General features: G+C 41.7%; 1 protein-coding gene across 1 annotated transcript in view; it reads right to left on the reverse strand.

Moving 5' to 3' along the window:
• Positions 1-18,413, reverse strand: part of LOC104611483 (uncharacterized) — a 126,037-nt gene that overhangs the window by 80,977 nt on the left and 26,647 nt on the right. Inside the window, exons 4-6 of the mRNA XM_010278567.3 lie at positions 12,481-12,709; positions 8,149-8,255; positions 7,896-7,958 (exon numbers count right to left, since the gene is read on the reverse strand). Coding sequence (XP_010276869.1) covers positions 7,896-7,958; positions 8,149-8,255; positions 12,481-12,709 — 399 coding nt within the window. The remainder of the gene's footprint in view (positions 1-7,895; positions 7,959-8,148; positions 8,256-12,480; positions 12,710-18,413) is intronic.

Below are 18,413 nucleotides of genomic sequence, written 5' to 3' on the forward strand. Positions count from 1 at the left end.
ATTTTATCATTCCCAGTCACAACGATATCATCCACATACACCACCAATATTATTTTACCTGCCGAAGAGTCAAGACTGAAGACAGAGTGATCAACTTGGCACTGTTTCAGACCAAACTTCTTGACCACCTCACTGAACCTACCAAACCATGCTCGAGGGGACTGTTTAAGTCCATAAATAGCCTTCTTAAGTCTACATACCTTACCATCCTCCCCCTGAGCAACAAACCCAGGTGGTTGCTCCATGTAGACCTCCTCGAGCAAATCCCCATGCAAAAAGGCATTTTTGATATCGAGCTGATGGAGAGGCCAACCAGACATAGCTGCAAGGGAGATGACGACACGAACTGATCCTATCTTAGCAACCGGGGAGAACGTCTCCGTGTAGTCAATGCCATAGGTTTGGGAGTACCCTTTGGCAACCAGCCGCGCCTTCAGGCGCTCAACACGACCATCTGGCAAGTACTTAACACTATACACCCACTTACAACCGACAGCCTGCTTCCCAGGAGGAAGAGCGGTGAGATCCCAAGTGTGATTATGATGCAAAGCAGAGAGCTCTTCTTCCATAGCACGGCACCACTCTGGAGAGGTAAGGGCTTCCTGGACATCCTTAGGAACAACCACGGAGGATAACAAAGATATGAACTGGCGATGGGAAGCGGAGAGGTGGGTAAGTGAAACAAAATTGGAAATAGGGTGAAGGGTGCAAGTACGCTTACCTTTCCGTAAGGCAATAGGAAGATCTAGGTCGGAGGCTGGTGTCGAAGCTGGAGCTGGATCTGTCGACGGTGATGAAGCTGGAGGAGCTGCAGCCGGTACACGTGGGCGATGTGTATACACGTGACGGATGGGTGGACGGTCAACCAATGGTGGCACCGGAGGCAAGGACGTAGGCATGACTGGAACCAAAGGAGGTGGATCAGCCACAGGAAGAGGAAGAGGAGGTGGTGATGTGGGGGAAGCAGCAGCACCGGACCCCACGAAGAACGGAGTAGACTCAAAGAATGTAACATCAGCACATACCAAGGAACGACGAGAACTAGGATGATAACACTTGTACCCTTTCTGAGTTCGGGAATAACCAAGGAAGATACACTTCAGGGAACGTGCATCTAACTTGTCAGTCCCGGGACTCAGATTATGAACGAAGCAGACACACCCAAATACCCGAGGAGAAAGCGGAAACGGAGACATGTTGGGGAATAAGACACTAAAAGGAGAACGACCATCAAGGATAGACGTGGGCATCCGATTAATTAAGAAACAAGAGGTGAGCATTGCATCGCTCCAAAAAGTTTTGGGAACATTCATGTGGTGCATGAGGGAGCGTGCCGTTTCTACAAGATGGCGGTTCTTTCTCTCAGCAACCCCATTTTGTTGCGGAGTATAGGTACATGAAGTTTGGTGTATAATCCCATGGTGGTCCAAGTATTCTCGAAAAGATGAGGACAAGTATTCACGACCATTATCAGAACGGAAAATTTTGATGTGAACACCAAATTGATTGCGGATCTCAGCATAAAATTTCTGGAAGATGGAAAATAATTCACTTCTTTCTTTCATTAAATAGAGCCACGTCATTCTTGAACAGTCATCAACAAAAATAACAAAATATCGGTATCCATTATATGACATCACTTTATAAGGACCCCAAACATCTGAATGAATTAAAGAAAAAAGACTCGACACACGGTTATCGACCCTAGAACGAAAGGGAACACGATGGTGTTTCCCAAATTGACAAGACTCACAATCTAAAACAGAAAGTTGACTCAATGAAGGGACTAAGGACTGCAACACTTTCAGCGAAGGATGACCAAATCTACAGTGCCACTGGAGAGGAGAAATGGATGACTGAAGAGCCGTTGACGTTCGTCCACCACCATCAAGATAATACAGTCCACCGGCTTCATGCCCTCCACCAATCTTCATCCCCGTCTTGAGATCCTGAAAAACACACATAGAAGGGTAAAAAGTGATGGAGCACTTAAGTGACTTGGTCAGCTTACTAACAGACATAAGATTAAATGGAAGCTTAGGTACATATAAAACAGAGGATAGGGATACAGGGTCTAGGTCAACATTACCAACACCACAGATAGATGACGTGGAGCCATTAGCAAGGGTAACAGATTGTGATGTTGAGCAATGAGTGAGAGATGAAAACACACCTGGAGTTCCCGTCATGTGATCGGAGGCTCCAGAGTCAATAATCCAGGGGTTGGGTGTGGATGCCAAACAAGCCATACCTGAGTGTGCAAAGGAAGCTGTGTTCTGCTGCGACTTGGATTGAACAAACCTCTCATACTCATCACGAGGAACACTCACCATCTCCTTGCCTGGACCATCTGAGGGAGTAGAAGGCATCGGGTCAGCTGACCGTTTCTCCTGTGTAGGGCTGAAACTGGTGTCACTAGTCATGGCATGGTTGGCCCACGTCGAGGGAGGACCATGTAAGTCATAGCAGTAGTTAATGGTATGTCCATCCAAACCACAGTGAGTACACTTCCGTGGACCCGAGCCACGTCCTCTACCACGAGCTCCCCCTGAATCTCTGCCTCCAGTACGACCACCACCACGGATGTGTGTAGATCCACCACTACCACTCCTGCCAGGCTGGGTTCCTCGAGTCCCACTTCTGCCACCTCGGCCTCTTGACACTGCAAATGCTGATTTATCGGAGACATTAGAGTCCATAGATCCAATGGAAGCCCTCCGAAGACGAGCAAACACCTCCTCTAAAGATGGAAGAGCAGATCCCCCTAGTATCTGGGCTCGTACTGGTTCATACTCAGACTTCAGCCCCACCAGAAACCGTGTTACATCAAGCTGCTCTCGCTGTTGCTGTTGAACTTTGACATCTGAAGTGAGAGGATGATAGACATTTAACTCATTACGGATATTCCTCACATTGGCATAGTACTCCTCAAGGCTCTGATTTCCCTGTTGCAGATTGAAGTAATCCTGATACAGTTGATATACCCTAGTGGTATTATCCTGACCTGAATACAGTTTCTTGGCATGATCCCACACCTCTTTGGCTGTGTCAAGAAACATGAAGTTCACACTGATTTTGGGTTCCATACTGTTCCACAACCATGTAATGATCTGTGCATCTTCCTGTTCCCAGTCTTCATACTCCTGAGAATTAGCGGGGGGTTTCTCCTCTCTTATATGCTTCACTTTCTTCTTCGCCTTCAGAAAAACCTCTACAGACTTGGCCCAAGGGACATAATTCTCTCCATTCAGTTTAATGGAGGTCATTTGGACATTCAGGTAGTCAGTAGATATCATGACACTAGGTTTACTATCACTGTTATCTGCCATTGCCGAACTCCCTTAATTCTGAGCACTGAATTAGGAGCACTACACACTGCACACTACACACAGACACTTCATCGAAATCTGCACACTGATTTCAACAGCTGAGAACTGCAACACCACAAACCCTACTCACCGAAGTCTGTACACTGATTTCAGCAGTATTAAATGTTGAAAACTACAACACCACAACCCCTACTCACTGAGGTCTACACACTGATTTCAGCGATATCAAAAGCTGAAAACCACACTTGTAACACCACCAACATTAATCCACAACTATAGGAAGCTTCACCATTAAGTAGACACTATTGCCATTCGAATCACACACAAACCAGAATAAACCCTAGCATAAACCCTAGCATACTGCAATCTGAGAACCCATCATGCGAACTGTACTACACCTCTCATGTATTCCATAACAAAAAAATATATAAAAAAAACTTTACCTCATCGCCTGAAGGCCAACCATACGAAGGGCTGAGACACCACTGCACCACACGTACCAGCCCTAACTAGGGCTTAGAAACCACAGCAACCAATCACCAACGACACAATCGGAGGCATAGAGACCTCCTAGGGAAGAGGGCGATCACTCCTTTTCAGCCCTTTTCCCAGTCTCCAACTCACAACTGAGAACCCCAAGTGAAACCCTAATTCGAATGCGCAGAAGGCAGAATTCTAGCAAGTCTGATTTGGTGAACCTAGCTCTGATACCATGTTGAAGTTTGACCTGCCATAGAATTCTGTCTTGTTCGTTGACTGTAGAGTAAAGTAGACAGCAAGAAGTAGGAGAGGAAAGAAGAAAAGAGAGAAGAGAGAAAAGAGAGAAAGGCTGGTTCGAATTAGGGAAAAAAGTTAATCCCTTGATTCGGCCAGACCTATTATTATATTATTGACTTATTGAAAAAGACTTGAGTGCCCTTCTTTAAGTAAGAGGCACTCGAACTAACATAACAGTACACATCAGCATTCTCAACAAGTACAAAGACTGAAATACCCCTTCACTAACACCACTAACAAAGGGGTCTCGGTGAAGAATAGGCAAACCACTGATCAAATTTTAATTGCGAGTAAAAGTGTGGAGGAGATGAAAAGAGAAGGAAAAAAAAAGGATTACTATTCAAGTTGGATTTGGAGAAAGCTTATGATATGGTGAATTGGTCCTTTCGGTTGAAAGTGATGAGAAGCTTTGGTTTTGGGGAGAGATGGTGCAAGTGGATAATGGGGTGTATTTGGACTTGTCATTATTCTTTATTGGTGAATGGAACTGTGGTGCACTTCTTTCCAACTTTGAGAGGAATTAGACAAGGAGACCCTCTCTCACCTTTCCTTTTCACTCTAGTTGCTGAGGTTCTACTCGAGCATCAGCAATCCTAGCAGAACCAGGATTCTAATCTTCCCCTTCATACACCTCCTGACCATTGACATCTTCATTCCACCTCCCACCTCCATTTTCCTTTTTCTTCAGAGTTTCTTCTCTCTTCTTCCTCTCAAACTCTTCGAAGGCTTTCCTAGCAAATTCCTCACCACCCCAGAAAAACAGACCCATGCTTTTGCCAATCTTTACATCTTTCTTAGCCGCTTCCTCAATGGAAATACTTCCTGATATCACCACCTTCCTCTCAATGATTTTATCACATTCTCTTACAGTGGAACCAGAATTTTCTCTATTGCTTCCCCCTGCTGTTGAGTCCCCAATTGCTTGTCCATGTTAGAACCAACCCGAGAGTCCTTACCAGCAGCATCTTCAGTTGTCCTCTTTGTAAGACCGCTGCCCCTTCTCTTGTAGACCTTGTATTTCTTGGTAGGTCCAGTCCCGATCAAACCACCTTTCAACTGAGAAAATTTTTGTAACGTGAACAGTATGAGAGTATCTTACTCCCATGTTCCACAAGGTTTTTTGGACTTCACTGATTCAGCAGCATCTGAAATATTATTAACCTCCCCCTCCTGCCTAAATCCACACTTATCTTTCCAATCACCACCTCCTTTAAGTACCGATGATCGTCAATTGCACTCTCGGTTTGGGGCAGGACACAATGATCATCTCCAACAGTTCCACTTCCTTCAATGCCAATAACACGACCACCTCCTATAGCAGCATCAGCGGAACCTCTTAAATCCACATCCTTCTCCTTCAGACCATTCTCAGCTTCTTTAAAACACTCATTTGCACCACTCAAACCTTCCTTCACCATAGGGTTAGAATCCAAAGGTGACTTACCCTCAAGCACCTTTCGATTCGCAACTTTCACAGGTCGCCCCTGTTCCGAATGCAACCAGCAAGATCTTCCACGCTATTGTTAGGGCTTTGCTCCACATCACGAGGAACAGAAACCTTCGCCAAAACCGCAGTAGCCTTCTTCTCCTCCCTTTTATCGCCGCTGGAGATCTCTCGTTCCCCTCTTACCTCTCTCCTCTTAATGCAGCTTATCCCAAACTAATCTAGTCAATCCCTTCCCACTGTCTTTGAACGCTTGAACTTTACTACATACTTTCTATTGCTCCCAATCCTAAGTGGGACAAAATTCTTTCTTCTATTGTTTGGTGGAGCCTGAGGATGGTGGGCCCCAATAGCATTTCCATTCTTGTCGCAAGGCACCCATTCTATACATAACAAAGGAGACTTTTCAACTCCCTGGTCAGACCCTATTCCTTTTTCCTCTTGGTCGGCAACATGTCCCTCAACCCCTATCCTTAGAGTCATCCATAGTTAATAAATCACGTGTGAAGCCAGCCCCAACCTTTTCTCTCGACTGGGCCCCACTTCTTTCTCCCTTTCTCGAAGCCTCTCCCAACTCTCCCCTCTTTACCTTCCCATAGTCTTGAGAGTCGAAAAGGCTCAAGTCAACCCAGCTATCATCAATTAATTCTTTTATTCCAAAACTGCCCTCGTCTTCAACCTCCTACCTTTCCTCTGCAACCAGCACGTTCATCTTACTGTTTGAACCAGCCGAAGATTGAGAACCACTTCCCTCCTTCACAGAAAAAAAAAGGTCACCCAACCAACCACCAAGAAACTGGAACAAGATGAATTTCCTTCACCTCAACTAAAATCCGTGCACAAACTAAGTTCTTCCATTCAATTGTTCCTGAGTCTACAAACCTAAACTTCCCACATGCATCCCCAACATCTCTAAATGTTTGGAAGCACTAGGCATGTAGAGGAATGCCGAAGACGTTTATCCAGACAAAGTTCGATGACCTCATGACCCTATGTTTCTCAGCTCTCCGACTAGAGGGTTCCATGACTTCCATCTCCCCAACCTTAAATCTGGAAACCTCAGATGATCCTGTTCACGATCGAGGATGTCAATAGCTTCCTTCTTGCTACTGAAAGTGAAGAGAAAGAAACCCGCACCAAGTCTCATCATTGACTTGTTGAACCTACTTGGAGATGTTTGGTTAAACTTGCCCAATTCTGATAATCATATTTGGACTCCTAATCCCTCTCGCCTTTTTTCTTGCACATCTTAGTTCTTTCTTCCATGTCCTTTCTATTCCCTCTCTCTTTCATAGCCCTTTCCAACGAAAGAAAATTGGAGTAAGCTGGTGCCACCTAAAATTAAAGCATTTTATGGGGAGGCATTTCATGAAAAAACAATACTTATGAAACCTTACAAAAGAGGAAGCCAAATTGGTCCTTGTCCCCACATTTTTGTTTCTTATGTGCAAGTGAAGAATCAGCTTACTATTTACTAATCTCCAGCTCTTTTGTTTCAAGTATTTTGATAAGGTTTTCTTCGCTCTTTGGTTGTACGTAGAGCCTTCTCCATGATGTGGCTAGATTATTTTCATCATCTTTCTTCCTTATGCCAAAGAAGAGGAGGAAAATAAGGTGGAAAAATACAAGGACAGTGGTCCTTTGGACAACATGAGGGAAAATGAATGCGAGAGTTTTCAATGAGAAGTTAAGAACAAAGGAGGAAGACATCCCTATAAAGGTGGTGCAGTAGATAAAAACAATGGATGTGCTTGAATTTTAGTATGGATGATAATATTTAGAGGATGGCAGCAGGTGTCCAGTTCATCATTCACTAAAACAGTGACCCAAATGCAATGGAGACCACCAAGGAATGGATGCATCACAATGAATTTTGACATACAGTATTAGGAACCCAGGCTCCTCTAGAATAGGAGTATTCAGAAAAGGCAGCAACTGTTGGCAGTGTTATTACATGGATTGAATTGATATATATTTTAAATTTCAAGAAGATTGTCACAAGGGTGACAAAATAGTATTGTTGAGGTGGTTGGAGAACAGAAATCAAGCAATATGGCAGTTCATGTAGATTCTTAGAGAAGCTAAATACTTTATCAGAGAATTTAGTAACTTTTACAGTGGGTCAGAAGATCAGAAAACAGTTTGGCTGATGCACTTGCCAAAGAAGTGTAGCACAGGGATCAATTCTTTTGGGCTCAGTTGTAAGATAAATAGAATAAGTGGGATGGGCAGGTTCTGACCTGCCCAAGTATAAAAATGCTTGGCATATTTATAAATAAATCCTTTTTTTTTACAAATTAACAGAAGTTATACTAGTTACCCATTAAAAAAATTAATATCATTACCTCCTTATCTCCACCCTTGCTACTAAGCATGCCTTTCTTGCGTTTTTGTTTTGTATCAGCTACCTGAAATTGAGGGAAAAAGAAAACAAGGCCTCAAAAAAATTTTAACAAGATCAACTTCAACCTGTATGCAGTAACAAATAAAAGAAACTATAAAATATTGTTGCAATATTTGTCAAATGATTTAAAGAAAAGACATTGATTGAATCTTAATGCCTTTATTTCTATTAGAAAAATGCAGGGCAGGACTAACCTTATCAAGAATGCCAAATACAATTTCATATAACTTGGCCAAAATTTCATTATTGCTTGATGGAGCATAGGTAAGAGCCTTCAAAGCAGCAAGTCTCCGTGCATGAACTTTAAAGAACAATCAAAAAAAGCAAAACTACTTCAAATCATGTTAACATGAACTGGATAAATTAAGTACAATTCTACACAATTCAGCATGCAGTAGACAGAATATTTAGCATCAAGAATTTTTCAGAGAGAAAACAAAAAAAAAAATTGATAATTGAATGGTTATTTTATTAACAAGATGAGAAAACCATTACAAGCATCCCAAGGAGAGGAACAAGGTGCAACCTCTCCTTAAAAGGAATTACAAATTGAGCAAAAGACAAAAGATTACAATGCAGCCCAGTACAAATTTTCCCTATTAACCCCTTGTTCAGCAAGGCAATCAGCCAAAGCATTTGCCGACCTTTCCATCCAGTGTAAACTAATGCACATGTTTCTTGTTAACCACTTGGCTTTCTTTAAGAGATCCCTGTAGCACCAAACCCCTGAATCCGAATCAGCTAGCCAACCCACAACTTTAGAGTCTCCTTCAATTATTAAATTGTCCACTACAAGTTGATGTGCAATTTGAATGCCTTGTAGGGCTGCTAAGAGTTCAGCCCTAGTAGAGTCTCCCAAACCCCAAATGGGGTGGGGATGGGGATGATTTCCCCCCCGCAGGGATGGGGATGGGAAAATTTTCATCCCCGTTGGTGGGGATGGTGCGGAGACAGGGAGAGCACTCCCCACCCTACGGAGACCCCGATCCCCGCTAATATATATGTATGTTAATATTTTTAAAAATATGTTTGAATATATTTGAATCTTTTTTAATAGGATTGCAAATTTTAATTATTTTATTTTTAATTTTAAATAAAACAAAATAAAAACAAAATAGTTGACATTATAAAAAATCACGAGGAGAGGAGATCCCGTGGGGATGGGGAAAACCTTGTCCCCGCTAGTGGGGACAGGGGCAAGGATAGGGATGGGGATTTTTGCAGGGACGGGAATGGGGAGTGGCTCCCCGTCCCCGCCCCGCCCCGTTGTCATTCCTAGAAAAAAGCTAATATGTTGCAATCCTTATCTCTCAAAACCCCTCCTATTCCAAAGAGAAAACAAAAATTCTACCATAACCAATCAAGAAGTAGACAGTATGTGAGAGAACCATGACTGCTTTCATGGACAAAAGTTTTCTAAAATATTGCGACAAGTTATTTGCAAAAATAAAATAATAAGCATGTCAATGCAATGCATATTTCATTTGCAAGTAGTAGATAATATAGGTGATAAAGTGTTTGTGAACCATAGTATTGAGCAATGTTTTTTTTATCAGTGACTGAAAACTTTTATTAACAAGAGAAATATAAGTACAAGAAAGGGGGAGATAAAATGTCTTAACTCCCCACCAATAGATTACAAGAAAAACTTAGAAATTAGCCCAAAATAAAGAATTGCTATTCGCCCCTTGTTTGGCTAGACCATCAGCAAGTGAGTTGGCACTCCTTTTCACCCAGCTGTACTTCACCTCAATACCCCTAGTAAGCCCTTTGAATTTCTTCCTTTCATTGCTAAACCTCCACATGCTGTTGTTGTCTTCCTTTATCCATCTAATCACCACCTCTGAATCACCTTCAAGGATCAACCTCCTGATGTTCAAATCCCTAGCTTTTTGGATACCTTCCAGAGACAAAGATCTCAACTCTAAGTGAGTCTCATTCTCCAATAGGGCCTGAGAACAAAGCTAAAATAACCCCCTCCACATTCCTGAACACACCCCCAATTCTAGAAGGCCCTGGATTCCCCACACTACAGCCATCAATATTCAGTTATATGAATCCATAAGGTGGGGACGTCCAAGAGGGGCTAGAAGACCTCTTAAATTGGGAAGTGTTAGCTATCTCTTTCCAGTTTCTCATCAAGTCAGCCAGTGAGACATCTATGAGTAGGTCCACAGATTTCAGCCAGTGGACCACCCTTAACAGAATCAGTTCTGTTAAACTCTCATAGGTTCTTTCCTTGTCAGAAAAGATACATGAGTTCCTTTCTTCCCATAGAGACTAACAAACTGCTGCCCAAATGCATCTCCACACCATTCTCCCTCTTTTCTTAGGCCAACTTAAGGAGGGTGAAAACAAGCTTTGTACATCCACAGGGGGAACCCAAATACACCCAAAAAGGGAACAACTCACTCTCAAATAGTCTTAGCAAAATGGAAAGAAACCAAAAGGTGGTAGCATGTTTCCCCATCAGCTTCGCGAAGGGAACACCTATTAGGGGATAAACAAAGATTGGGTCTCTTTCTTTGAAGTAGATCAATTGTATTGATTATTTCCAAGAAAGTTTCCCAACAAAAACTACCAACCCGAGGAGGAATGGGCTTGCTCCAAATCTCAATAACAGGGAAGGGCAATCCAAGAGGAGCAGAAGGCTGAGATATGGTATCAAAGAATAAGCCACAGGAGAAGGTGCCCGAGGGAGAGGGGGTCCAAAATCTAATGTCTTCCTTAGAGGGATCCAAAAAAACATTTTCAAGAGTATTTAACAAAGTTACCAAAGAATCCAAATTTGTATCCCTGATGGCTCTCCTCAATAACAGGTTCCACCCAAACCCAAAAGAAGAGTTTGATGGAACAAGAAAAGAGTTAGGTTCATTCTTGAGGTTTGATAGAGCATACAGAGAAGGGAATTGTTCCATTAGAGGGGAACCCCCAACCCAAGTTTGTTCCCAAAACTTTATTAGGTTACTTGAGTTCAAGCCATACCTGGAGCAAGGTTTAGCTGAACGCTTTAGCTGTTCAGCGGGCTGTGGAACCAATGATAAGGTTCCATGCCAATATTAAATACATGGGGCCCGCATCTTTTACAATGCGGCCCATGAAGCTTATACTAGCGTGGAACCTCATAATTGGTTCCATAACCCACTGAACAACTAAAGCGTTCACCTAATCTGAATTCCCATACCTGATATAAGAGGAGAAAGCTGAAAGGATGTCATGGATGGCTCTCCAAGGAGATGCACCTATAGACCTTTCCAGAATTCCAGGATCCCAGCCATTGTCCTCGAGCCCATGAATGCTAGTCACAATCTTTGTCCATAATTTATCCTTTTCCAAAGGAAACCTCCACAACCATTTCCCCAACAAAGCCATATTTCTTTTCCTGACACCCCCTATCCCTAGACCTCCTAACTTCTTACTCCTAGTCACCACTTCCCAACCCACTCTATGGTCCCTTTTCTCATTACCTAGCTCCCATAAGAAGTCCCTCATCAACTTTTCAACCTATTGGAGACCTTAGTGCGGATCTTAAACACAGACAAGAAATAAACAAGTAGATTAGCTAGGGTAGACCTAATCAGAGTTATCCTCCCCCCCCCCAAAGAATGATAATTTTTCCTCCAAGAAGCAAGTCTTTTTTCGAATCTTTCCACCACTAGGTTCCAAAAGCTTTCTTTCTTGAGGCTATCTCCTAAGGGGAGGCCTAAATAAGTCAAAGGCCAATCCAAAACTTCACAACCTAGCAAACATGCGCATTCTCTTACCACCCTCTACGTATTGAGCAATGGTTTAAAAACCGACCCGGATGCTGAACCATATTTGCCTCATATATATATATATATATATATATATATACATGTATGTATGTACAAGTATTATATCAATAAAATAATGTATAATTATATCCTATATGTAATATATGTATATACATATATTATTTTATGTCTAATTTATAATTTTTCTTTAAGTTTTTATTTTTATTTATAAAAATGCTAAAATTGGATTTTGAGGCAAAAAAGGGGATTTTGACAAAAATAACAGGGTAAGCCCTTTGGCACCTTGGAACATGTAGTTATTGAAAAGTTACCCAAAATTGACATAAAGATCACCCCAATCATACAACCGAGCACAAAGTTATGGACTTCGAAAGTTTGCATACACACATAACGGTTAACCCATGACCCAGTGACTAGATCGAATGGGTTTTCACCAAGTCAACATTTTTTATCAAATCTGGGATTTTATGAAAACCAGACCCGGAATCAAGGCCAAGTGACGGTTCGAATAGTTCAACCATCTGGGTCAACGATGGAACACTGGTATTGAGAGATTTTTCGTTACTATATCATATATGGAACTGTACTTGTTTACTTTAATATCATCTAACCTATTAGCATTATGTGTCATAAATAATCATAGGAATAACCATTAAAAAGAACCCTGTTTTAGCAACATAAAATAAATGAACCAAAAACTTAAATATAAATAGAAAGAATGCCATAATTCAAATGCAGAAACCAATTTACATTCAACATCAACATTTGAAGCCTCTGCAGTAAGCTGATTAACAATTCGAGGTACAACATCTGCTCTAGTCACTCCTCCAATAGCATCAATGTCAGCAAGAGCATCCCAATTTGGTGTGGGGATCCCACCAGCTGCACTTAAACCTTGAGAGCCATTGTCCGATAGAATCCTGGCTAAATAGTAGTAAACATAGCGTAAAATACTCCTATCCTCGCATTGCTGATTGAGCTGCAGAATAGAAAATTGGGAATCAACAACCTCTAACCTTATAGTACTACTATTTATGCTCATACACTACAACTCTTAGGAAATTCCTCATGCAGAAAAGAGCATCTAAAGAACTTCTGTTTTTAATCGTATATGCCTAAATAAATAACAAAATAAAATCACAAAATAAGAATTGATTAGCAATTATAAATTTCTGAACCATCCATGGGTCATTGGTGATCTAGAACCCCACTTTCCAGAACCAAAGACTTCCTCTTCACAGGGAGATTAATGAATCCTTACTTAAAGGGCTATTACCCAATATTTCTATGTTGATTCCAACTATTTGGGGGGTCTTGGGAGGGGTAAACTGGATACAGACCTAACCTTTGACATTTTTTGCATGAAGGGGCCACACTGAAACTCAAACCCACGTTTTCACACTTGTCAGTGTGAGATTTTACCATTACACCAAGCTTTGGACACTATTACAAAAACTAAAGTTGGCCCTTATCTTGCCTGATCATAAAGATAAAGTTACCTAATGCAGGAGAACAGGTCTAGCAGATCTGTTCTAGTGGTTTTTAGTTTACAGAAAAAATCACCCAAACTGTTTGAGAAATTCAAGAGAATGAAGAAAATAGAGTGAAGAAAGAAAACAAACAGCTTTCTTAAGCTTGAAGTAATTGAATATCCTCTTCTTTTTTTTTTGAGCAGAAGCTAATAATGTTCTTATATAGGGGTTCTATTTAGGTCGGCAGCCAATAAAACCCTGAAATTACAAAATACCCCTGCCCCCAAAGTAGTAAGGAAAACCCAAAAATAACCTTATCTAATAGCTATATACCCTGTAAGACTCTTCCTAACAATAATTGAAGGAATGGGAGATCCATCATATGGATGGCCGAACCATGCAGGGTGGCTGGGCGAAATTTCAAAAATTTCTTTCTCCCATCCGGGAATCGTATTCCTAATTTAGAAAAACTGCATTTTTCAAGGTTCGTTCTTGAACAAACCGGACCAGATCTGAAACCAAAAGAGGGAGAGGGAACGGAATATAAGTAACTCTCAACGTAGGTGTTCACGCCCAAAGAGGTCACCAAAACCCGCCTCCACTGAAGATGACACAGCTTCTGGTGAGGCAGGATCAGCAAGGAGGTTCTTCAACAAGAACCCTAATTCTTCAACAATAATCACGCAAGGGGTTGTGAGTACGACTTTAGATTGTTTCTTCTAGCAAAAAACAATATCAAGATCAAATCTTGATCAAATCCAAGAATGGAGATCGAACTAGGTAGGGGCGGCAAGAGCTGAGGGAGAAAACTGCAGAAGAAGAAGTCACCTACTGAGGAATTCGCCCCCTTATTTATAACCCTTTTAGGATCAGCTTCCTAATCCAATTAGGAAGGAGTTTCTTGATCCAAATCTGATATTTGGATCTAGACTCTTAAGTAGATAAGAGTTATCTTATCCTATTGCTGATCCTAATCAGATTATAAACCAGATTCGCCCCATTTAATTAAATCACTTAAGCCCAGTTTGAAATGGGCTTTAGGCCCATTAAGTCATATGGCCCACTTTCCCTTTTAAATGCTGGCTAGTTTGGCTCTCTTTGTATGGTGTGGGACCCCATCATTGATCTCCACAAAAGCCATATGGGTTCAACCCAGCCTCTGTAACAAGGCCTGGCCGAATTCACTACTGAAGGCAGTGAACCCCTGAGCCCATCAATATGGGCTCTTAGCAGGCCCAACATTTACACTAAATGGTCCCTAGGTCCAACCACCTTATGAAGGCCCAAGGACTATGGACTTATATGAGATTTACCCATCAGGTATAACCCTAAATGGTCTTACACTTAACCTCTCAGCCCATAATGATCGAACACCGCTCGACAAGAGAGGACCTCTCCCTCGGCTGCAAGGTATAGTGTTGCACTCTCTGCTCACATGGATCCCTGCTCACATGGATCCCGGGAATTAAAACATTTTGTAAAACCATAATATATGTATATCTCTATATAAATATATTTTGCAAAAACAAATCTCAACAAGTTTGAAATCAACTGCCGGCAGTTTAGGTTTCCATCAGAGAGAGTGCATTCCCCGATCATTCACTTTGTTTGACAAAGGGGCTGATTCTGTCACTATGATCACCCACTCAGGTGAATTCTCAGACTACCCCAACATACCCATGTTTTGACCCCCCTCTAAGGATCTCACTGATTGGCATATCAAAGACAACCCAATCTAACACCTAGTGCAATACCATAATCGAGTCTAGGGGTTAGATGTAACTTTCCAGTTCATCTATCTCCAAGGTCCAGGGCATAACTGGAAAATGGTCCGGTTCAGAGTTTCAATCAAGCCCACACTACATGTGCTTCAGGTCTTACCCTAGCAGCTAAGACAAGCCACCCCAACCTTCTTGGCAGCACATTAGTGTTAACCTTGGCATGATAAACTTCTCCAGGTCTATCCAACGGCTGTGAAGATTCTAAATTAACACGAGTCTCATAAGTGTCCAGTTTAAGGGTATTACACAGAAACACACCATGATAACTCGAATCAACTATGTACTACTAGTCATTTACAATAAATGCACCAGTACATCAATCTAATTGGAGCTAAGGGCATACACTGTCTAATAGTGTTCTTATATAGGGGTTCTATTTAGGTCGGCAGCCAAATAAAATCCTAAAATTACAAAAATACCCCTGCCCCCAAAATAGTAAGGAAAACCCAAAAATAACCTTATCTAATAGCTATATACCCTGTAAGACTCTTCCTAACAATAATAATCCACTAGAAATCATTAATTGACTGAAAAGCAACCTATGAAATCATCAAAACAAGAAATTAGCTAAATTCAAGCATGAGAGTTCTTCACTATCTTGTTCCTTCTAGATTTGTCTTGTGCTTCTTCATAGTTAAGTGCTAAAGGACATTTTTCAATGAAACCCTCTTATACTGCTGCCCTTGCAAGATGTATGACCAAGCCTAACAAAGCTGGTTGGGTGTGGGGAAAGCATGTTTCTCCAAAAAAAGTTGAACCATAATGTGGATGGTTTTCCTAGACATGGTTCTAACTTTGGGCTGTTTGTTACAATTCAGATTCGTCAGTTTCAGATCTGAACTTACGGTAAAAGAGAAGAAGAGAAAGAGAGAGAGGGAGAGAAGAAGAGAAGAAGAGAAGAAGAAATAGAAGAAAAAAACCTGTTCGAACCAGAGAGGAGAAAAAAACATACTCTCTTAGGTCGGCCAGGATATATATATATATAGTTTACTGAATAATAACAAAAGTCTATTATGCCCCTATTTAAGTTGGGACACATCAGAACTAACTTAAAGACACATCACCATACTAATAAGACTCAAATGACCATTCTACCCTTATTTAGTCAACACTAACACTCCCCCTCAAGCTGGAGAGTCTATATCATATAGTCTCAGCTTGTTACATATGTAATCCACTCTTGCCCGACTCAACCCATTGGTGAATAATCTTCCCATTGGCTCCCTGTATTTTTTTTTTTTTTTTGATAGATAATGATAATGACAATTAATTAAAGAACCAAGTATACTGTATACTGTATACATCATACAATTCCCCACTAAGAGGCACGAGGTGCAGCCTCCAAATTACATCATAAAGCTTACAATTGAGCCCGAAAGAGCTGATTCCTATGTACTCCTTGTTTAGCTAGGAGGTCTGCCAGCCCATTTGCCGATCTTCTTTCCCATTGAACTATGACTGAAATATTTGAAGTCAGCCACTTAAATCTTCTCAAAGTCCCCCTGTACGGCCAGGCTGCCATCTCTGGTTCTTTTAGCCATCCAACAACCAATTTGGAATCACCTTAAATCATTAAATGCTCCACTGCCAACTCTCTTGCATATTCTGCTCCTTGTAACACAGCTTGGAGTTCTGCATTTACTGAGTCTCCCCACCCTATAGGACCAGAAAATAGAGCTACAATCTGACCCTCATCATTTCTAAAGACTCCCCCTATTACAGAAGGCCCCGGGTTGCCCAAACTACTGCCATCAAAATTTAGTTTAATGACACCGACATCAGGAGACTTCCAATCCACCACCGGCTTGCTTCTAACTCAGAACTTTTAGCTAGTTGTTCCAAATTTCTCCTTATGTCATCAGAAGTGTAGGAGGAGAACAGATCCAAGGATTTTACCCAACTTATGACCCTACATAAGATACTTTCTAACACACAAGTTTGATCCCTCTCCTTGTCATTAAAGATTCTAGCATTTCGTTCCTCCCACACAATCCACACCAAAGCAGCTCTCACACACCTCCACAAAACTCTTCCTCTTCTCTTTGACCACCTGAAAGTTGTAGGATCAAAAAGATTGCAAAATTTGCACCAATTCTGTCCACCGGCACCCAAAAAGATCAAAAAGCTTTTCCCAAAGGCCTACAACAAAAGGGCAAGTGATTAGTAAATGGTAGCAACTTTCCTCGTTTGCTTTGCAAAGGGTGCACCAGTTAGAAGAGATACAAAGACTAGGTCTTCTTTTTTCCAAAACATCCAAAGTGGTGATTTTCCCAAGGAAGACTTCCCAACAAAGGGCTCTAACTTTAGGAGGGACAGGTTTGGACCAAACTTCCTTACTATGAAAAGGTTGAGGCAATGGAGAGGAGCGCAAGGAAGAAAAGAAGGAAGCACAAGAAAAGGATCCCGAAGATAAATGCTTCCAAATACGGGAATCTACAGAAGAAGGGTCCAAGCAAACGGAATCAATGGTTTTAAGGAGCAAAGCAACCTGGTCAAGCTCAGAATCTCTCAAGTCTCTTCTAAAGCCTAGATTCCAGCTTATGCCAGAAAAAAAAAGGAAGAGGATACAAACCTTTGAATTGGCTCGTTTTTAAAACACGAGATGGAATACAAGGAGGGAAAGAGGTCCTTGAGGGCACAGTCACCAATCCAAGCATCCTCCCAAAACAAAACCCTATCTCCAGCACTAGCATCATACCTGATCAGGTTCAGGAAAATAGGAAGAATACTATGAACAGCCTTCCTTTGGGCTATCAGCGTAGCACGCCGAGATACACCAGCATCCCATCCATTGTCCGCCGTACCATGCACGATCCTTACCACCTTATGCCAAAGCCTCTCCCTTTCTAGAGGCCACCTCCACAGCCATTTACCTAGTAATGCTGTATTTTTCTTCCTTAGGTTGCCTAATCCCAAACCCCCTTGCTCCTTCCTCCGACATACTATTTCCCACCTAACCACATGATCCTTCCTCCCTTCCCCCGACTCCCACAAGAAATTCCTCATGACTTTATCTACCTTCAAAATCACCTTTTGTGGCATTCTAAAGACAGAAAGAAGGTAAGTTGGCAAGTTCGCAAGAGTAGCTCTAATTAAAGTGATCCGACCCCCAAGGGAAATGTAGTTTCTCTTCCAAACTGCCAGCTTCGACACACATTGACCTTCATCTTCGACACACATTCAAACAACTTTATTACTCCTTTCAAGTTTCTAGCCTTTGAGGGATCTCCAGACTCACAAAAAATGATTGTATCATCCGCAAATTGCAAGTGTGACACCACAATACCCTCTCTTCCTACCCTCCATCCTCTAAACATATCCAACCCATCAGCTCTCGAAATGAGCCTATTAAACACATCGGCTACCAAGGTGAAAAGAAAAGGAGAAAGAGGATCCCTTGTCTCAGCCCTCTAGAGGCTGGAAAGAAGTC

Source organism: Nelumbo nucifera, chromosome 3 (genome assembly GCF_055504915.1).
Source record: "Nelumbo nucifera cultivar China Antique chromosome 3, China Antique-T2T, whole genome shotgun sequence".
Taxonomy (NCBI): Eukaryota; Viridiplantae; Streptophyta; class Magnoliopsida; order Proteales; family Nelumbonaceae; genus Nelumbo; species Nelumbo nucifera.